This window comes from Pholcus phalangioides, unplaced genomic scaffold (assembly GCF_987345545.1).
Source record: "Pholcus phalangioides strain wild (caught in Gottingen) unplaced genomic scaffold, Ppha-v1.0 ptg000008l_1, whole genome shotgun sequence".
Classification (NCBI taxonomy): domain Eukaryota; kingdom Metazoa; phylum Arthropoda; class Arachnida; order Araneae; family Pholcidae; genus Pholcus; species Pholcus phalangioides.
In genome coordinates this window covers 55,656,053-55,675,093 of record NW_028301601.1, presented here as the reverse complement: position 1 = coordinate 55,675,093, position 19,041 = coordinate 55,656,053, and the positions used below count along the sequence as shown (strand labels likewise).

The window sequence follows — 19,041 nt, the reverse complement described above, 5'->3', positions numbered from 1 at the left end:
ACTTACATGCTGAGAGTTAGTGTTCTGGCGTTTGACTGATGGCTCTTCAGCTGGAGTGTTTGGAGACTTCCTCTTTGTCATGGAAGCCACTGAATCAACAACTGGAGACGAGAACCCATTGCCGGCTTTACTTGAAGACAAAGGTGCTCCATTAGGTTCCATGTTACCCTGGAAAAAGATATTCTAGTTTAACCAAATATGATGGTGAATGATAATTTAATGATTCTTCAGAGAGGAAGCTTTTACAAACTATTTCAAAAGAAAATGAAAAATAAGCAGTGCATGGGAAAAGAGCAAGATGGTTATGACCAAAGCCTGAAGCGATCTACCCTCTTGTATACACATAGTTCAGACTGGCTGAAAGACTCAGCCACATCATGAACCTGCCAGACTTTGGAAATTGACAAAAATATATATCCATTAGGATGCTAGGATTGGGTTTGGTGCTTCAGTTGCCCAAAACAAGTTTTGTAAAACAGTTCATCTTCCTACAAGGTGAATTTTTTCTGATCCAGAAATTTTCCAAAGAAACACAAGAAATATTTCTTACAGACTTTGATATTAACCAACAAAGAAGGGATTTGGTTATGTCTGCCATGAAGAATATTGAAGTGAGCAAATTTGTGTCAATGAGGTTTAACTGTACTTCATCTCATTCCATCTCTTATCCTGTTACTCCAAAAAATATTTCACAATGCTTGACACAAACTCTTTTGAAACTCAGGGGTTTTTGAGAAATAAATAAAACTTGTACACATTACTATTGATAACACTAGTTAACAGCCATTTTGTATCTGGCATGTGATACATTGATTCTTATGGATTTTTGGGTGTAGAATCTGAATCTGCTCTTAAAAATGTGCTAGCATGTTAAGGTTTTTATGTAATTTAAATTTTTTATTATTTTAAAGGTTTCTGCATTGCTTGTGTGGAGATTCTGTATAACAAAATTCATTTATAAAATTAAATCTACTGTATAAACCAGTTTCCCAAGCTTTTTGTTCCATCGCCCTTTCTTCAGAAATTTTTTTCTCTCATCACCCCCCAACTCAACCGTACCCATAGGATCCTATGTTACACCCATAGCTTCTATTCCCCCGGATGATTTCATTGCCCACTGGGAGAAATATTGCCCCCTTTGGGAGAGAAACACTGGTATAAACTATTTGTAATAACACATAATACACAGTGAGTCTAATATTGAAAGTACTAAATCACAAATGTCAGAGGAGAGTGAATCAGAAGAATACGACCTGATGACATCACCTCACTTCATAGCACAGAAGGATCTTAATGATTTTGTTTTTTGATTTAAAGCTATCTCAACAGCAAGCTTAATTTTTTGTTCTAAATTGAAAAAAAAATAATAAGTCTTCTCCTGGAGGAACAAAGAATTCAAGTTTCAGATCAAGAAGTGACAGTTTTTCTACATATCATGAAATGCAGAATTCAATGTGTGTGTTTCGATATAAAAGGGCTGATAATGGTGTTCAGTATAACCCATAGGAGGGGTGACTATTTATTGATGTAAAATCAACTTAAAAGCAGTATTATTGCATAATGGTAACCACTTTCAATGGCTGTGACTTTTGCAATGGACATATGAAGGCATGACTCTACTACTGGAGGCAATCAGAAATGAAGATCATGAGTGCAGATATGCTGTGATGGCTCCTTCCCTTTTTACATGTTTACAGGATGGTTTCACAAAATAGTGCTGCTTCCTTTTCCGTATATAGGTCAGCAGACACACCAAAAGCCACTATGAAGATATAAGGAGTGGCCCATAACAAATTCGTGTATCATTGGAAAGGATAATGTAAAAAAAAAATTACTCCACTGGTTGAACCAAGTAACATATTCCTACCTTCACTTCATATTAAGTTGGGTTTAATTGAGAATTTCATAACAGCCCTTGATAAAGATCAGTGTTTTGATCATTTGAATGAAATATTTCTTAAATTCAGTGAGGGAAGGAGAGCGTATTTGTTGAACATCGAATCAGAAAACTGTTGAAAGATCCAACTTTCGATACCAAGCTGGGAAATCATGAATTAGCAGCTTAGCCCTTTTCAAAATGGTTATCTACACCTTTCTTGGCAACAGAAAGTATGATAACTATGTTTCTATGCTGATTGATTTGTTAGACAACAAGAACATGGAATCCAAGATGTATGTCACTAAAAATTCACTTTTACTCAGATTTCTTTCAAAAATTTTAGGTGCTTTAAATGAATGACGCGAATGCTTTCACTAAGGCATCCTCACTATGGAGCATCATAATCAGAGACAGTGGAACCCTTCAATGATAGGGTATTACTGTTGGCTTTTAATCAGGAAAAGCAGTCTCATATTTTTCCAAATCAAATGCACCTATAACTTTCAAAATATATTACCAATTCAAGTGCTTTTGAATATACATTAACTGAAAACACCAGTAAACTCTGAGGTATTTTTTCAAATTTATTTAAAACCAGTCAATATTAGCCAATATTGTATTTTTGTGTATCACAAAAATATGACGCAATAAAGAAAAACCGATTTTTTTACTGAATTAAGCATCCCAAAATTAGGTAAATTCACCTATTAGCTAAGCAGATACAGATTTTTTATTTTATTTTGTTGACTAATGTAGTTATTGATAACTAACAGAAAATCATAGTCATATGTACAATCATTAATACAGTGAAAGCTTGATAATGACACCTCAAAATTCTCGATAAACATATTGACATAAGCGGATGTCAAGTTAGCAAGGCTTCATTTGATCTCACTAAATCATATATGTTATGTACTTATATACATATATAGTTGAACAATTCCATTCCATCATCTATAAATTAAAAAAAATAATAATCTGCAGTTTTTTATGAAAATTTTCCAAATAATCTCGAATTCTGGTGAAAAAAACATAACTATATCAAAATATTTATTATTTGCGAATGAGCAGTGCGATTGCCAAAAGTTAGGAAAACTTCCATTTTTTTAACTTGAAAATTTTAATCCAAAAAAAACTTCTTTTAACTTATTCAATCATCTCGCACTCAAAAATTTCAGATACCATCCACGCTTATCTGTGACTTTCGTAGTTCACAGGTCGAGTTTCCAGACTCCAAAAAGTGGAAAATAACCCTATTGTACATAAATATTCCTAATGTATGAAAAAATATTCTTGACAAACAATTCAAGGAAAAAAGAAAATGAAACAAAAAGTTGTTTAAATATATGAGAAAAATGTTTTGAAAACATTAGCTGGCCAAGAGGTTTCACCCCATCGAATTTAGTATTATTCCAATCATGAGAATAATAAATGCAGAATTATACAGGTACTCCAGTTAACAAGATTCTACTGAAATAGCTTTGTATCAAAATATTCACAACAGGTTGCATGCCTAAAGTTAAATGCACGCACGACGGGCCAAAAATAATATACAGGGATGTCTAAATTCTTCGTACAAACACAGCTGTACTTAAAAATTTATGAAACTTTTGAATGTTGAAGCAAAAACACAAGTTAAAAAAGAATAGCACCATACAATAATAAAACACTATGCTTACATAAGAGACAATAAGCCATCAAGACTGAATCATAGTTCCAACAGTTTTGTCTCATTTCATTAAATCTATGAGGGCATTGAGCAGCTTAATACTACTTATCATGAGAATAATAATGTAAATAAAGTTTTTCAAGAACTACAAAAACAAGCTGCACATAGCTCAAAAAGAAAAGCTCTAATGTGAAGTAAACACCCCCTCCCCCTCCCAAATAATGTTTCACAGCCCCAAAGTAGAATGTTTTGCATTGTTCAGCAAAGAGGCCTCTGCAGACTGAAAATGTGCTGCAGTAAAAATTACCATAATGGTGTTTTCTACACAGATGAGTTCTTCCCTCAAAATTCTCACTGAGATTGTTCTGCGATATACGCCACAATTTGACATATTCTGCTCTGAGGTTCCCAGCTGAACTCAATAAAATAATAACAAAAAAAATAAATAGAATAAAAATTGAATTTCTAGATTGTGTTACAGAAATATCGCAATAAAATATGCTGATCAGAAATTCAGGCTATTTCCAGAAATGAATTCCAACATTAACTCTATTCATCTCTGATGTGACAAGCATAAAGAAAATTAATACAAGAAAATTTTCTAACTACCTTTCCTTCAGTTTTCAGTAACTGGTGGATCAAAGGTTCATGGTTTCTATTGTAGTTATCTTCATCATCATTGTTTAATAACTAATGAGAAAGGAATTTTAGAATTAAGAAAACTAAATATTTTTCCTCTGAAAAACATGTATTTACATAAACACGACCAGAACAGCTGGCAATCAGAATTGAGAAAATGACATAATCTATCATATGTACGGCAACACTGCATGATTTGGGTATTGGGAAGTGGGCCACATCTGTCTAACTGTTAAGGCAACATTGGATTTAACAATGATCAAGAGCAGATAAGAGCTCAGTTCGAACCATACTTTTTGAAATAAGATGCACAGTTCTCTCAATGCACAATCTAAAATGTCCACCAGGTTCCTTAATTCACTAGTGACCTCCATGATGACATTTGCAATCAGGGCCAGATTAACCATTAAGCAAAATAAACATGTGCTTAGGGCATCAAGAGGAAAGGGACACCACACACAAGCAATAATCATATAGTACTTTTTTTTCCAATTTAAATTTTTTTCCCAGCATTAACCATCCGGTAGAAAATAATAAAATTTCATGAGCACTTGATTGTACAGTTGAAGATCTTTATCGACAGGTTGGTTAGGGAAGCAACTAAGGGAGAGCAGGTAAGTCTGACGTCCCAGGTGCTGTACAAGAATGGCAAAAAATTATGGGTAAGAAGGCACCCAAATGAATACAGATATCCCTCAAATGACAGTAAATTTTCGTTTCTAGTTGTGACCATGAGGGTGACAGAAAAGCAGAGAAAAGTTAATTGTGAACAAGAACTCTCACGTTAATGCTCAGTTTTTGGATTGAGATTTCACTCAATTTCCATAAAGTAAGCCCAGAGACGTGCCTACAGCATTATAGACCCCCAAGCAAAACAAAATTTTCTGAGCGCTCCCTTCTGCTTAGCTATAAAAACCTGCCTACCAATTTTAATTCTTACTCTCTCCAAAATTTTAACCACATCAAATTGTTACTTGTCCTCCCTGGTACTAGAGGCTGTAACATCACAGGCCTCAGGCAAAATTTTTCTAAACCACTCTCCCCCCCCCCCCACCAAAACATACCTGCTTAACAATTTGCATACTTTCAAAAATTTTAAACAGATTTAATTGTCACAAGGACTCTGGCCCTGCACTGATGTTAAAAAAAAAAAGAAGGGGACCGGGAAGGAGCCACCGAAATCAATTGAGTGCTTGAGGCTTTTATATGGGTTAATCCGGCCCTGTTTGCAATTAACAAAAATTCTGGTATACCCGAAGAAACTCCATTGGTCCATAACATCCTTTTGTGGGTGGATACTTTCGACAATTTTTTTCCCTTTTTCTGAGCTACTCAGATTAGGTGAGAGTTTGGATTAGCTGGGTTTCAAGTGATTGTGCATACTTTTTATGAAACAAGATTCTTTTGCTTGTGATGCAGCAATGAAAAACAAATACTCCTGAATACCTTCACTTCCAATAATACAATATAATACATCGTTTCCCAATTAGCATTCAGCTGAAGACCCTTTGATCAGACATCGAAAAAACCCAGTGACCTTGAGTATTATGCCAATCACTTCATTTTATTATCATATAACTTCTTCTCATTCTGAAACACATTTCACTGACTTTCTTCAAGACTTTATAGACCGCCATTTTAAAACCAAGTAAAATAATGAAACTCGTGAGAAACCATAGGGGGGTGCCACAATTCCTTTCATTGATTAGCACACCTAACTGAACTGTTAGAAAACACTACTAATAAACTGCAAATGTGACTTGTCCATATTCCTGTATCGAACCTGTAATGAATGGCAGATATCAGAATGTATTGTGAACCTAATGTTAAGTTCAGTTGTGTTATGCGTTGCTTGTCAAGAGCTGCCATACGGCTTCTGAATTTGAAAGCAGACAAATTGGCTGGTTGTTTTTCTTGTGTCATGCGTGAATCTTTTTAAATGTTGTAGACCCGATTGCTTACTGTGGAGAGAAAATACTACAGCTATTTCAAAATTATTTGAATCAAACGCAAAATAGTTGAAATCAAACGCATTCAAGCAACTTTGTTTTTGGTATTAACATATTATTCATGTCAGTGGAGAAACTACCAGTAACATTCCTTAGCTGAGCATATTAAAGGCAATTTCTAAGCAGTTACAGACAGAATCAAAATAGCGTCATAAATATTTTCTATCGCCAAAAACAGCAACCTGGCAGGGATAGGCCTAATATGTAAATACCAAGTTTTTTTTCATGACACAGTATTTATGGAATAGGTCATACAATTATTTGTATTCACAATAGCAAGGGTACGCTCAGACATTTTTTGTAGGGTCCAGATTTTGTGAAAATTTTCCTTATTGTGAAATGGCCATTAATTTCGTAAAAAAATAAGTGATTTTGTGGGAAGCAAAATAATCAATAATAAATAATCAAAATAAAGCAAATAAGTTAACTTATTACAAAGTAAATGAAACGCCAAATTCATGGTTTCATTAATATGAATTTTATGAAGGGTACGTTTTTCAGATCCAGAATTTGGTGAAGAGTCCGTGAAACGAACCACAATTTTGGCTGGACAGACCCACTAAATAGGTACACGCTCAGTTTTTGCTCTATATTTCAAGTAAAGAAATACTATATGATGGGATAACTTGAATTAATAAGCCTCAAGAATTTAAACATTATATCGAAACCTTATCCAATGAATAAAAAACATCTCTAATGATTGCATCATTATTACTTCTTAAATTAATAAATTATGTAACAAATTTACAAAATAATTTGAAAATAAAATGCATGTGTATTTACCTTCCTTAACATGTTGTTGTTATTCACATGTTTCTTTTGAAGGATGTCATTTGAACACATGTCCATCTTACTGGACACATTAGGATGCGAATTGTTCAAAACGTTTTTCACTTCAGAATCATTCATTTCTTCGTCTTCTTGGTTGAGAAGCTCTCTCAGAATGATATTCTCATTCCTAGAAGAAACGCTGTCTGAAACACTTTGTGGTGTGTAACTCGTTCTATCACCACTACTTATATCCATGTCACTTTTCTCTGAGCTGGAGTTCTTTGGAATGGAAGAATCGGCTTCACTTATTCCGTGAGTGAGGAGATTACGAAGCTTCACATTCGCAGAAGTCTCTTGACTATCACTAAGCAACCGTTCAATCGGACTGAGATTTGACAGTTCGGAGTTGGCAACCACGTTTTCCCGATTTGGCGCCGGGGAATTCGTCTCACTCACAGGCTGAGTCTGGATCGGACTAAAGGGAAAAGAGTTCGTAAAAGGCGTTCCTCTCCCTTGCACTGGACTGTTAGTGGAGCTCAGCTGTGAAGGAGACTGCGATGGGGGCGATCCCCTGTTTGATAACAGTTCAGGACTATAGGCACTGCCGCCACCACCACCAGCAGCAGCGGTGCTCAACGACTGAGTTCGTTGGCTGTTAGGAACAGCATTGTTTGCACTGACAGGTGTCGATGTACCACCTAGAGATGATGGAATGCTAATAGCTTCGACTTCAGGTCCGTCGTTACTTCCCAAGTCCCAACTCGATGAAGTTAAAATGTCCAGACCGATGTCATTCAAACTGAACTCATTAGGGCTCAGGGATGGAAAGGGGTAAGAAGTTCCATTAACACTATTTACGGCAGTTGTGGTAAGTGTTCCACTAGAGGGAGATGAGCTACTTCGTTGCGATGACACAGGCATGTTTCCATCAACAACTTGGGTCTCACTATCCCTAAAAAAATTGCCACAAACATATAAGATTAATTACAATGCATTTCATATTGTTCAAATTACAAAAATAAATAAATAAAAAATGCAGTTAAATCCCCATTGAATGAATCAGATAAAACCAATAGAAATATTCGTAAAATTTAAAGAAGATAGCAGTATTGGGGTTTTGAGATGAACAAAAATATAGTTGAGCAGAAAATTATAAAAATGTATTAAATCAGAGTGATTATATCACAGTTTGACTGCATGTGTAAAAAAATTCTAAATTCTCATAATGATCCCTATCTAGAAAATGTAGCATCTCTGGTGGTCATACTATACAGCCCAGGGGTTCTCAAAATCCCCCCAGCAGTGCCCCTTTTCCCTATTCAATGCTTATTTGTGAGCTCCACCGGCTTCCCTATAATTAAAATACATAAACATTTATTAGCAAATAATTGAAGGGTTGGGAGGAAAAATCGCTTGCAGTGTGAAAAAATTAAAATAAATGTTTTTACATTTGTGTATAGCTCAGTATCAGCTCTTTTAACAATGCAAAACACCAGACGCAATGTTTTCAGTATGCTGTAATAAAGAAAGATACGGCACATAAGGGGGAACAATGATTTTAGTTACAGCGAGGAGATGGAAACATGCTTGGAGTCCACCACATATGCAGTAGAAATGAATTTGTGACACACCCAAAGAATGATACCAGATTTCTAAAGAAAAACATTGTTTTCGGAATCTGGAAAAATTTTGTTTTATGGACAAAAAGTGTTCTTCCCCGACTCTTCAATTAAGTTTTATCTAGTTATACATAATTTACAAATTGCAATTCAAAACAAAATTCAAAGATCATAGTTTTCTGTGTATAGTGCACAGCAGCATATATTCCACAGATGCAAATCTTACTACTTTGAGGAAGAAAATGTCATTGGGTAATCGGCAGCGGCATATAATACCCATATGCAAATTATAATAATCAAATATTGAGGAATGGAAGAGGGAGGTTATCATGTTTTTATGAGTAAAAGGTAAATTTTTCCAAATGCATCTATACATTATCATAAGCTTTCAAAATTGTTTTTAACTAATTTTTTAAAACGGTTATTTTTACATCAACCTCTCAAAAAGAAGCTACACATAGTGCGGATTATTGCCACAGAGAATTTTTTTAAATAGATAATCTATGGACCATATGTAGGGAAATATGGTAATAAGGAACAAGTGTGAAAAGTTATAAAGCTTGTACATTATAGCACTGTATGATGATGTTTATGAGAAATGAAAATTCAATGGCTGAATCATATATCAGAAGAGACTTACCTAATAATAGAATGTGTGGCTACAATGAACTCTTGCTCATTGGCCATAGGATTATAACTGAAACGTTTGCTTTTTGTCTGCACGTGGACAAATTTATCTTCTCCTACTCTTAATCTGTAGACGCCACTGGTGTTGCTGCCTATCTGGAGGGCTATGAAAAAAAAAAGAAAGAAGAAAATGTCAGATGCTCGCATAAGGCTGGCTTATATGGAAAAGAATCATGCATTAAGATTTTTCAGCCCAAGGATCTTGAAAATTGTGGGTTACTAAGATTTAAATTTGAATCGTTTTGAATAAAAGTTACCCAAGCAATTTTCATTCACTATTGAACAAGACATGAATGAGCGATAAATTTACTAACTTTCTTTCAAGTGCTGGTTCAACTTTTGAAAATCATTTGGGTGGCAAAGCTCCTGGATGATACGGCCGACAAGTTCTTTGTTCAGGTACTGCCTATAAACTGAAGTGAGACCACTATAACAAGAAAAATCAGCGATGAATGATTATTTGACCTCCAGTAACAAAGCAATATTATAACAGCAAAAATATGCAGCGATAATTAAAATGAATTAAGAATCGTTTCCTTGAATAAATTTTATATTCATCATATAATTAGACATCTGTGGGATGGGTGAAAATGACTCTATAAGTGGGGGTGACTTAATGAGAAAATTAAATTTGCTGGTTATACTGCAAAGACTTTTTACAAACAACATTATAAGCAAATGTGAAGTTAAAAATGATAAATATTATACCAATGTTTGATTGTATTTACTGCCATCAAATCCAGAATTTTTTTTTAAAAATGCTCTCACCTAGGATCAATAGCCAGAATTTCGCCAGACAAAGCAAGGCGGGTTGTGAACTGCTCAACAGTTGCTGCTCCATTTTTTTCATTGGGTGGGATACGTCGAGCAACACATACAAGATGGTTCTGAACATCTATTTTAAAAAAATTAAGAAGAAACACAGATTTATTGAATATACAGGGGAAAAATCTAAAAAAAAAAAGTTGTTAAAGTAGGTTGCACAATTACCTGAATCCAACTCACTGCTTTCAGATTTCTCACCAGAGAATGGCAAAAGTACAGTAGCAATTTGCATGTTTTCGTATTGAGAGATACGAGTTTGCTTCTCTTCCATAGTTTCCTCTTGATCTTCTGGGGGTTTGATTAAGAAGCGGCAGTTGAAAGAACGACTTTTGCTAATTGTGGCATTTGGTTCAGAACTCCATCCAATTCCATTACCTAGAAGGGGGAAGAAAGAATCGAACACTAAGTATGGTGAATATCAATCAAGCAAATTTGATAACAGAGATGAACAGTATAAATAGTACAGTGGTGGGGTTTAACCTGTTTCCACCAGTTTAAAAACTGATATGTAATTTTTTTTCTAGAGTTCGGTGCACAGGTTGTCCTAACACTGTATGCAGGGTTCCCTGCAAGGCACCAATCCCCACACTGGCATGTCTATCAGATATTTTTATGGTACATCCCAATTAAAATATGGAAATATAACTGAAATGGCTTCTTGAGAATATTCAATTTTTTGCCATATGAGTTAGACATAAACCTTTCGGAAATTCTTTTCAATGCTTGATTAAATTATATGGAGAAATACTTTTTTTTTTAATATTGAACAAACAACACAATAGACAGAACAGACAAATTATAAACAAACACTTTTCGACCCAAAGGGATATAAATATCCTTCCATGGGCTGTACTAATAAAAATAATTTTAATTACTAAATCTTAATCTCTGGGAAAAATTTCAGTAACATCACATTGTTGCAAAAATTAATTAAGCGATGCCATTGTTTCCACCTCCCATCCTTATGGCCAAGGGTATATACAGGTAGAGTAAAGAAAATCCATGTAGGTGTGCATTTGACAAGATTGTCTTTTGAATCTTGGAATAAAAAGTTTTTATTACACTTTTGATGATGTACAAAACCTTATCAAACTTGATACAAAAATGCAATCAAATCATGATAATTTGAATATCCTGGTAATTGAAAATTGATTAATCTCATGGTTAGCACAATGCTTATTTGAATGGACTTGACACATCGTGGCTAAATTGTATACTTGAGTCGATCACCATTTCACCAGACTGATTCTCACAAAAACTGTCCACGCTTTAGCCAGTTTTAAAAATTAATGTGCAGGCATTTAATTTTTTTTTTGAGGGGGAAAAACATGTAAGTTCAGATTAAAACCATGCTATTGCATCCTCTCATTATTATGTATTGAAAGATATTGATTTGATACAGTGCTTCCTGCGTATAGGAGAAAGTGGAACATTTTCTGAATAAACTAAAGAGTGCCAAAGAATTCACGTTGTCTCTTCAGAAAGGAAAAATAAATACCCTTGATACTTTTCACAAGGTAACTTAAATTTCGATTTTGTTTGCAACCGTCATCAAAAATAGACCTAATTTGACAAAATAAATGGAGAGAAATCATTTCATTTAATATAATTGTTCTAACTATTTGCTGGTGGACATAATTAAACTATCTTAAAAAAAAGTAAGGGAGAAATCACACAAAACTGCCGTCAAAAGTCGTTTTTTACTTAGCCTGTTAGGTTTTTGATATGTCAGGGTTCCACTGTATATTGAAATTTCAATAGAGGGGAAAAAACTTCATAAACATGTTTACAATAAGAAATTTTTCTGTAAGATTAGACTATTGAATGAACAAAATTAAATTAGAAATGTAAGGTTCAGGAGAAAAGAGGTTGGAAAAAGGCCGCGGAGAAACAGGAGTCGCGAGAGAGAGAAACGAGAACGAGTTGAGACATTCGAAAAAGAGAAGTAGTGTAAAAGTTTGTACCGAAGAGACAGGACGGTTTCGTGGAGGTGTTGGATAATAAATTAAATAAAGTGTTGTTTTCTTCCTTTTGGGAGTCTAGAATCCAGTTATTTCACCCTGGAATCGTAGTGGAGGTACAGCCGAGGACCTACGACCGATAAGAAGAAGAGGGGAACTTTACTGGCGCAGTCGGTAGGATGAGGTCGTAGCTTCAACGACTCAAGATTGCGAGCTGAATTCGAAGAAGAGTGTCCTAGCGACGGTGGAACCACCCGGTTCGTATAGAAGGATAGTAGCAGCGTCAAGCACCCACGCTGTGTTTTTTTTTTCGTGAAGTCAATCCGACAACCGGTGCTGAGGGGGCAATCCTGCCCAGGCAAAAAGGAGCAGGTGTTGTACGGCGGTATCGAGACGATAAATAAAGATGGCGTATTTGGCAAAGGGGAACAAGGAGGATCTGGAGACCATGGCCGCCAACTTGGGGTTAGAAGTCCGACCGGAGTTCAACTTAATGCAACTAGTGAGTACCATACAGGAAAGTGAACTGTACAACGAAGCGACGTGCAGAGAGATGCTGAAAACGATCATAGGCAATAGGAAAGAAAGAGAAGAGATGGAGGAGAGGCGTAGAGAGAAGGAGATGGAGGAGAGGCGTAGAGAGGAGATGGAGGAGAGGCGTAGAGAGAAAGAGATGGAGGAGAGGCGTAGAGAGAAAGAGATGGAGATGGAGGAGAGGCGTAGAGAGAAGGAGATGGAGGAGCGGCGTAGAGAAAAGGAGATGGAACATGAACTCGAAAGACTGAGGATCGAGACAGGAGCCATAAGAGAGGAGAATAATCAAGCTGGGCGCGGCAGAACCCCCAGCCGGGATTTCCAGAACATGATGCAAAAGTTCAGAATGGAAGAAGACATAAGTCTGTACCTGGTGCTGTTCGAGCGGCAAGCTCGTCGCGCGGCCCTGGCACGGGAAGATTGGTTAGCTGAGCTCTTGGGACTTCTACCCTACGAGATGAACCAGTTAATTGCCCGCGAGCCGGAAGAGCAAGTACAGGACTATAATCAAGTTAAGGAATTGTTATTGCGGAGATTCGAACTCACCCCAGAGAAGTTCCGACAGATGTTTTCTTCGTGCCACAAGAATCAAGAGGGCACCTGGAGAAATTTCTACCACGAACTGTGTACCTATTTTGATGGATGGACGGAGGCTTTGGGGGGTCACGACGTTTGAGCAACTAAGAGATTTAATCATCACCGATCAAATGAAAAAACGCGTCCCAGCAGATTTTAAGGAACACTATCTGGACGAATGGAGTGATATGGTGTCTCCAAGTGAGTTATCGGAGAAACTAGATAGGTTCGATGATGTGAAGAGGACTCTGGAGACACCCTTCCTTAGTGACAGAATGAAAACCCCAAGACCGGTTCATCAAAATCCGAGATGGAAAGCCAGCGGAAACCAGAGGCTTCAGGGTGAGTCCTTCACACCTAAGGCGACGATGGGTTCGAATCCCAGAGAGAGAGCTGCAGTCACTTGTTACGCATGTGGAGCAGAAGGCCATATAGCAAGGTTTTATTCTGCAAGAGGCCAGCAGGAGCCATTGAGTCGGGCCCAGGTGAACTCTGTCCAGACAGAAGAGGGGGACACGATTGAAGAAACCACAGTTCTAACAGCACATATCACGGTGCCGGCAGCTGGTGTTGGTGCGGACATTGACACACCGCAGACCGTGAGTTTGAAATGTGGTCAGAAGACAATAAGAGGCGTAGTTGATTCTGGGACCCAGATCTCAGTCGTTAGATCTGATTTGGTTGAAATCGACGACAGTGAAGGCGAGGGGAGAATAAGGATCAAGTCCGCATTTGGCGAAAGTGAGATAGCCCCTCTCAAAATATGTATGATGAAGATCAGCGACGGCAAACACGGATACGTGCCAATTACTTGCGCAGTGTCGAGTCGCTTGATAAATGAAATGTTAATATGTCCGACGGCATACGACGCACTCTTGGAAAATGTACCAGTTCCAAGTCCGATCAATGAGCCGAGCCGTAGGGACGGTGTGTGTACTTCATCTGCCGATGGCAAACAGAAGGCCAACAACGGCAATAACAACGATTTTTGCATACCTAACGAAGAACTTGAAGAGAGGATCATATCCCAAGTCGAGAGCTACTTCACCAACTTCAACATCATGAAGAACAACTTTCTGCTGAAACAAATCCAGAGAAACAAGGAGGGCTACATCAGCCTGAGGTTGGTCTCATCTTTCAGGAAGGTCAAGACTCTGACCAAGGACTGGAGGGTCGTCCGGTACTGTCTCAGGAACTCGAACAAATTCCAAGTCAACGGAGGAGGCACTAAAGTGCGCTGTATTGTGCCCGTACCGGCTTGCGAGACCAGATGCGCTAAAATGACCCCGGTCTGCAACATGCCGTCCGAGGGAATGACACCCGAGTCAGTGTCGCAGTTTATATCAGAACACGGAGAAGTCGTCGACGTGGCAGTCGTCAATCGAGGATCCAAGATACCATATGTCTGTACGAGGCGCTGTCCCTACGTCAACGGGAACATGGTGAAGAAGACGCTCGCCCTCGTCAAGTGCAAGACCAATCGGGACGCGTCCGCATCCGAGGGCAAGGCCTCGCAGCTCAAGGAGATGAACTCGAAACGATACGACGATGGTCATGCTGTCAACAGGAGGAGATCGGCAACGAACCAGTTCCCGGCTAGGCAGGAAACGTCCAAGCAATCGGACTGGCGATTGTTTTCGTGTCCATTTGCCAAAGGAATCAACAGAGCTACGAACCGGCACTCGAAGACCGAGAAAACCAGAAGCCAACCGGCTAAATCTTCAATCGTCAACAACGGCGTACCCAGGAATCAGGGCAGGGAAAGGTCATCCTTCTCTTGTGCCGGTGGTGACCACCACCACATAAACTCTTTGATGAACAACCGTTATTTGCCATTCAAGGGTGGTATGGCCACCGCCAAAGTAGCTGCTACTGCACGGTACAACACTCGCCTACCGGATAGCGTCATGCGTTGGCCTGGGGGTCCCGAAAGGGTGATACGCAAGATAATGCCGACGCCCTGTCACAGTAGCAGTGAGAAACCGAGTTACGCTCTTGAAGCATCATCATCATTTAAAAATGATGGATGTGCTTTTCGATGATGGGACGTGTAAGGTTCAGGAGAAAAGAGGTTGGAAAAAGGCCGCGGAGAAACAGGAGTCGCGAGAGAGAGAAACGAGAACGAGTTGAGACATTCGAAAAAGAGAAGTAGTGTAAAAGTTTGTACCGAAGAGACAGGACGGTTTCGTGGAGGTGTTGGATAATAAATTAAATAAAGTGTTGTTTTCTTCCTTTTGGGAGTCTAGAATCCAGTTATTTCGCCCTGGAATCGTAGTGGAGGTACAGCCGAGGACCTACGACCGATAAGAAGAAGAGGGGAACTTTACTAGAAACAAACAATTTTCCTCACATTTAATTCATGTCGATTCAATTGGTAATTCAAGGTGTGTGAATATATCACCTCCCAACCCCCAAAAAAATTATTTGGTTCCTGTGCAACCCCTACAAAAAAAAAATATATACATACACATTTAAAGCTTTGGAATACAAAAGATCCTATTGGAACAAAATCAAAAATAACCCCCTTTTTTATTTATAATCTGACTTTTACAAGAAGAATATTTTCCCATGAATGAATTTCAAAAATGAAATCATAGAAATGAGATAGTCAAATCTTAGCTCACCTATTGACATAGGCAACAGGTTGCTGCTAAAGCGAGCATGATCCCCGACATGAATGATGTTATAAATGCTTTTATCTATAAGGCTTTCCTAAAAAAAAATTACAACACAACAGTTACATAGTTGTATAAACATATTGAGGAAATTTTCTTGACTGAATTCACTATGGGCTCCGCAATAAAAATAATATAAAGAATTTACTTAAATTACATTCATCTATTGAAGGGACCCCTAAGAATATTTTTTAGCACTGGGCCCTGCATCAGGCAAGGGGGTACCCTGGTGACTTACAGCAGTGTGGTTTTCAACAGATATTCTGTAAGAATTTGAAAACTGCAGCCACACAAGAACAAAAAAATAACAACCAGCTGCTGTAACTCAATTCATTGTTCGTAAACTATCTCAAAAAAAGTTATGCTACACTCTATTCTTTAATTTAAAAAAAAAAATGAAATTTTACCTGGCTGTACTTTAGAAATGACTGAATGTTTTCCGATACAAATTCTATCTTCCCATCAGTGTTCACCATGAACAAGAAACCATCTAAAGCCTAAAGACAAGGGCAGGGGAAAGACGCTTATTAAGCCTTTTTAAAAAATTATTCTTTATCATAGAACATTAATTTGTCCATAGAATTTTTCCCCATCAGAAACTCATATGTCTGATACCACCGATATTGAATATGTTTGCAATTATATAAAATTTTATACAAAAAAAACATAGGCAGAGGTTCTACTTATATAATATCATTGGACCTCTGGCAAGATTTTTTCTCGTTCTGCCCCATTCCCATACACTGGTAAAATTTTGCAACTTCGTTACAGAATGCATACTTAATAAATTTAATAAAGCTATTACACAGCATTTTAGGTGATTGAATATACAAATATAGCGCCTTTAATCCTGATAAGATCAACTAATGATTAGTTTGACTGAAGCTGTATCTTTCTTTATTAGATAACATCATTTTCAATCCTGAGGTCAAGATGTAATTTATTTTAAAAATAAAATACTAATCTTGATTGAAAAAAAAGAAAATTATTATGTATGAGTAGAACGGCTGGAATTAAAATTGATCAAATTCAATCATTACATATTTTTAACTTACTTCAAGTAAGAGTGGACCCAATATATCATTAGCTAAAATATTCGGCTTGCTAGATGATACTTCACTTTGTTGCAGGTCATTAGCTGAACCACTTTCCTCAGCTGTACATGAAAGAAAAATTTGAATTAAATATACTTTTTACAGCAATTATTCATTATAGAGGTCTGCAAATAGTATATATAGGATGTCTCACAAAGACTGGTACAAACATTTAGGTAAATTAGGTAAAAGTAGATATAACCTACAGAAATTATGATTTGCAAAAGATCCGAAGAACTAGAAACATCACCATAAGTAGGTAGGCAGCACTGTTCATCAGTACGCTAGATGGGAAATTTCCAGTTTTTTTCATTTGAGCTGAAATCACTGCACGAAGAGCATGCAGACACATAAATAGTGTATGGAATGACTGAGGGCAATGGATGAGCCGCTCAAAAAATTAATCAAATCAATCGAGAACTCTTCCATACAGACATGTACTGGGTCACTGTTTGTGAAGTTATGGGGCATATGGCTAGCTCACTTACATTCTCAAGTTGAGATGTGGGGGTTTAAGTGGAATAAAAATAATATTTAGGATATTATAGACGTTAGTTTTACATGAAATTTTTGCAATAATGATAACGAATATACTACAAAAAATAACTTTTCCCATTCTTAATAGCCCCCTAAATATCTAAAATATCCAGTCAAAAATGCATATTAAAACAAGAAATAAATCTTTCACTGTAATTGAGAGCCTATCAATAGGTATGGCAGTTAAATAAGTCAAATGAAAAACAGATACAGTGAAACCTGCCAGTTTTTTTTTTAATAATGTGATCATCACGTATTCCCAAGAGATCTCCCTTACATTGGAGAATTTTGAATGGAACTGACCATAATAGAAGGTCTACAAAATGCTGTATCTCACTTGGACAGATATAAATGAAAGAGTAAGTGTTAAACTTAGATAGGCTATAACTGTATTAAAAAATGGGCTCTAAAAGGTCTCACCAAGTTTATAGCGACGGATTTGGTTGACTGTTTCTTGCAGTATGGCACACTTATCAGGTTTGACAGAAAGGGAACACATGTCAGATGTACTAGCAGATATTAAACCTGCTAGTTCATCCAGGTACCCAATCTCACATTGCCTGCGTCGTTTTTCATTAAGGCACTTGTTCCTGGAGGAATGAAAAAAAAAAAAAAAGCATACAATAAAATTAAACAGAATAGAACCAGTAGTATATCAATGGGATAAATTCCATTCAACAATGACAAACACCCACAAGATAACAGAAATAAATTTCGAATCCTTTAATTGATTGTACCTCAATTTCTCATAGTAAGGAAAAGCAGGTTATGTATCTTCATAATTTCTACTTCTTGTGGCTAGTCAAAGCTGTGACCAATCCAATATATTTTTATTTTATTAATTGGGAAAGGATTCCTTTTTTTAAGGGATTTAACAAATTTTTATGAGCATTTTCTGCAAAGTATTTGTTTTTAATTCATTTAAAAACAATTACGCTTAGGTCTATAACTTCATCAAGCGTAAACTCATTTTCTTTCTGATACAAACTATTTGTCTTCATAACACAGCCCTACAGGCTGATCCCCCCGCCAGATTCTCATCATTCTGCAATGAACCCTTAGCTGACTGAAAATGTTCTGCAGTAAAAATTACCATATTAGTGTTGTTTTACACAGAAGAGTTCTTTTTCATTCTTTTATGAAAATTATTCCCGAGTTGTACAGCAGCACTGATTTTTCTGTGACACAACACATGGGTGGAGATATGTGGGGGGCAGATAACAAGGCAAGCCGAGTGATCTAATATATATGTATATATATAAACTAGCATCTTCATTGTCTCCCCCTGACTTTCAAGTCTATCTCTGCCCATGAAGGCACAGTTTTTGATATCTTTAATTTATATAGAAATTTTAAAATTTATTTGAATGAGAAGTTTTATAACTGATTTATAATAGAAAGCAAAGAGACTGGGCGGATGGAAAAAAAAATTAAGTATAAAATCCGTAATGAACAGTATAACTTATAGCACCATTTATAGAAAAATCGTTGTACTTTTCAAGACCCATAGGAATTATTAGATTGAATGTTCCCAATAATAATAGAAACAACATTTTAGAACAACTT

The 19,041-nt window shown here is 36.8% G+C and overlaps 1 protein-coding gene across 6 annotated transcripts in view; it reads right to left on the bottom strand.

Annotated features, from left to right (window-relative positions):
• The window catches only part of LOC149084557 (uncharacterized), a 230,906-nt gene that overhangs the window by 24,216 nt on the left and 187,649 nt on the right, over positions 1 to 19,041 (bottom strand). For 4 of the 6 annotated variants that reach the window (XM_089234980.1, XM_089234983.1, XM_089234982.1 and 1 more), the window contains 11 exons: positions 17,896 to 18,065; positions 16,900 to 17,000; positions 16,252 to 16,341; positions 15,794 to 15,881; positions 10,264 to 10,473; positions 10,042 to 10,168; positions 9,588 to 9,700; positions 9,227 to 9,377; positions 6,980 to 7,919; positions 4,158 to 4,238; positions 7 to 168 (listed from right to left, as the gene is read on the bottom strand). In XM_089234980.1, coding sequence (XP_089091106.1) covers positions 7 to 168; positions 4,158 to 4,238; positions 6,980 to 7,919; positions 9,227 to 9,377; positions 9,588 to 9,700; positions 10,042 to 10,168; positions 10,264 to 10,473; positions 15,794 to 15,881; positions 16,252 to 16,341; positions 16,900 to 17,000; positions 17,896 to 18,065 — 2,233 coding nt within the window. The remainder of the gene's footprint in view (positions 1 to 6; positions 169 to 4,157; positions 4,239 to 6,979; positions 7,920 to 9,226; positions 9,378 to 9,587; positions 9,701 to 10,041; positions 10,169 to 10,263; positions 10,474 to 15,793; positions 15,882 to 16,251; positions 16,342 to 16,899; positions 17,001 to 17,895; positions 18,066 to 19,041) is intronic. The other 2 variants (XM_089234984.1, XM_089234985.1) reach the window with 2 other exon arrangements.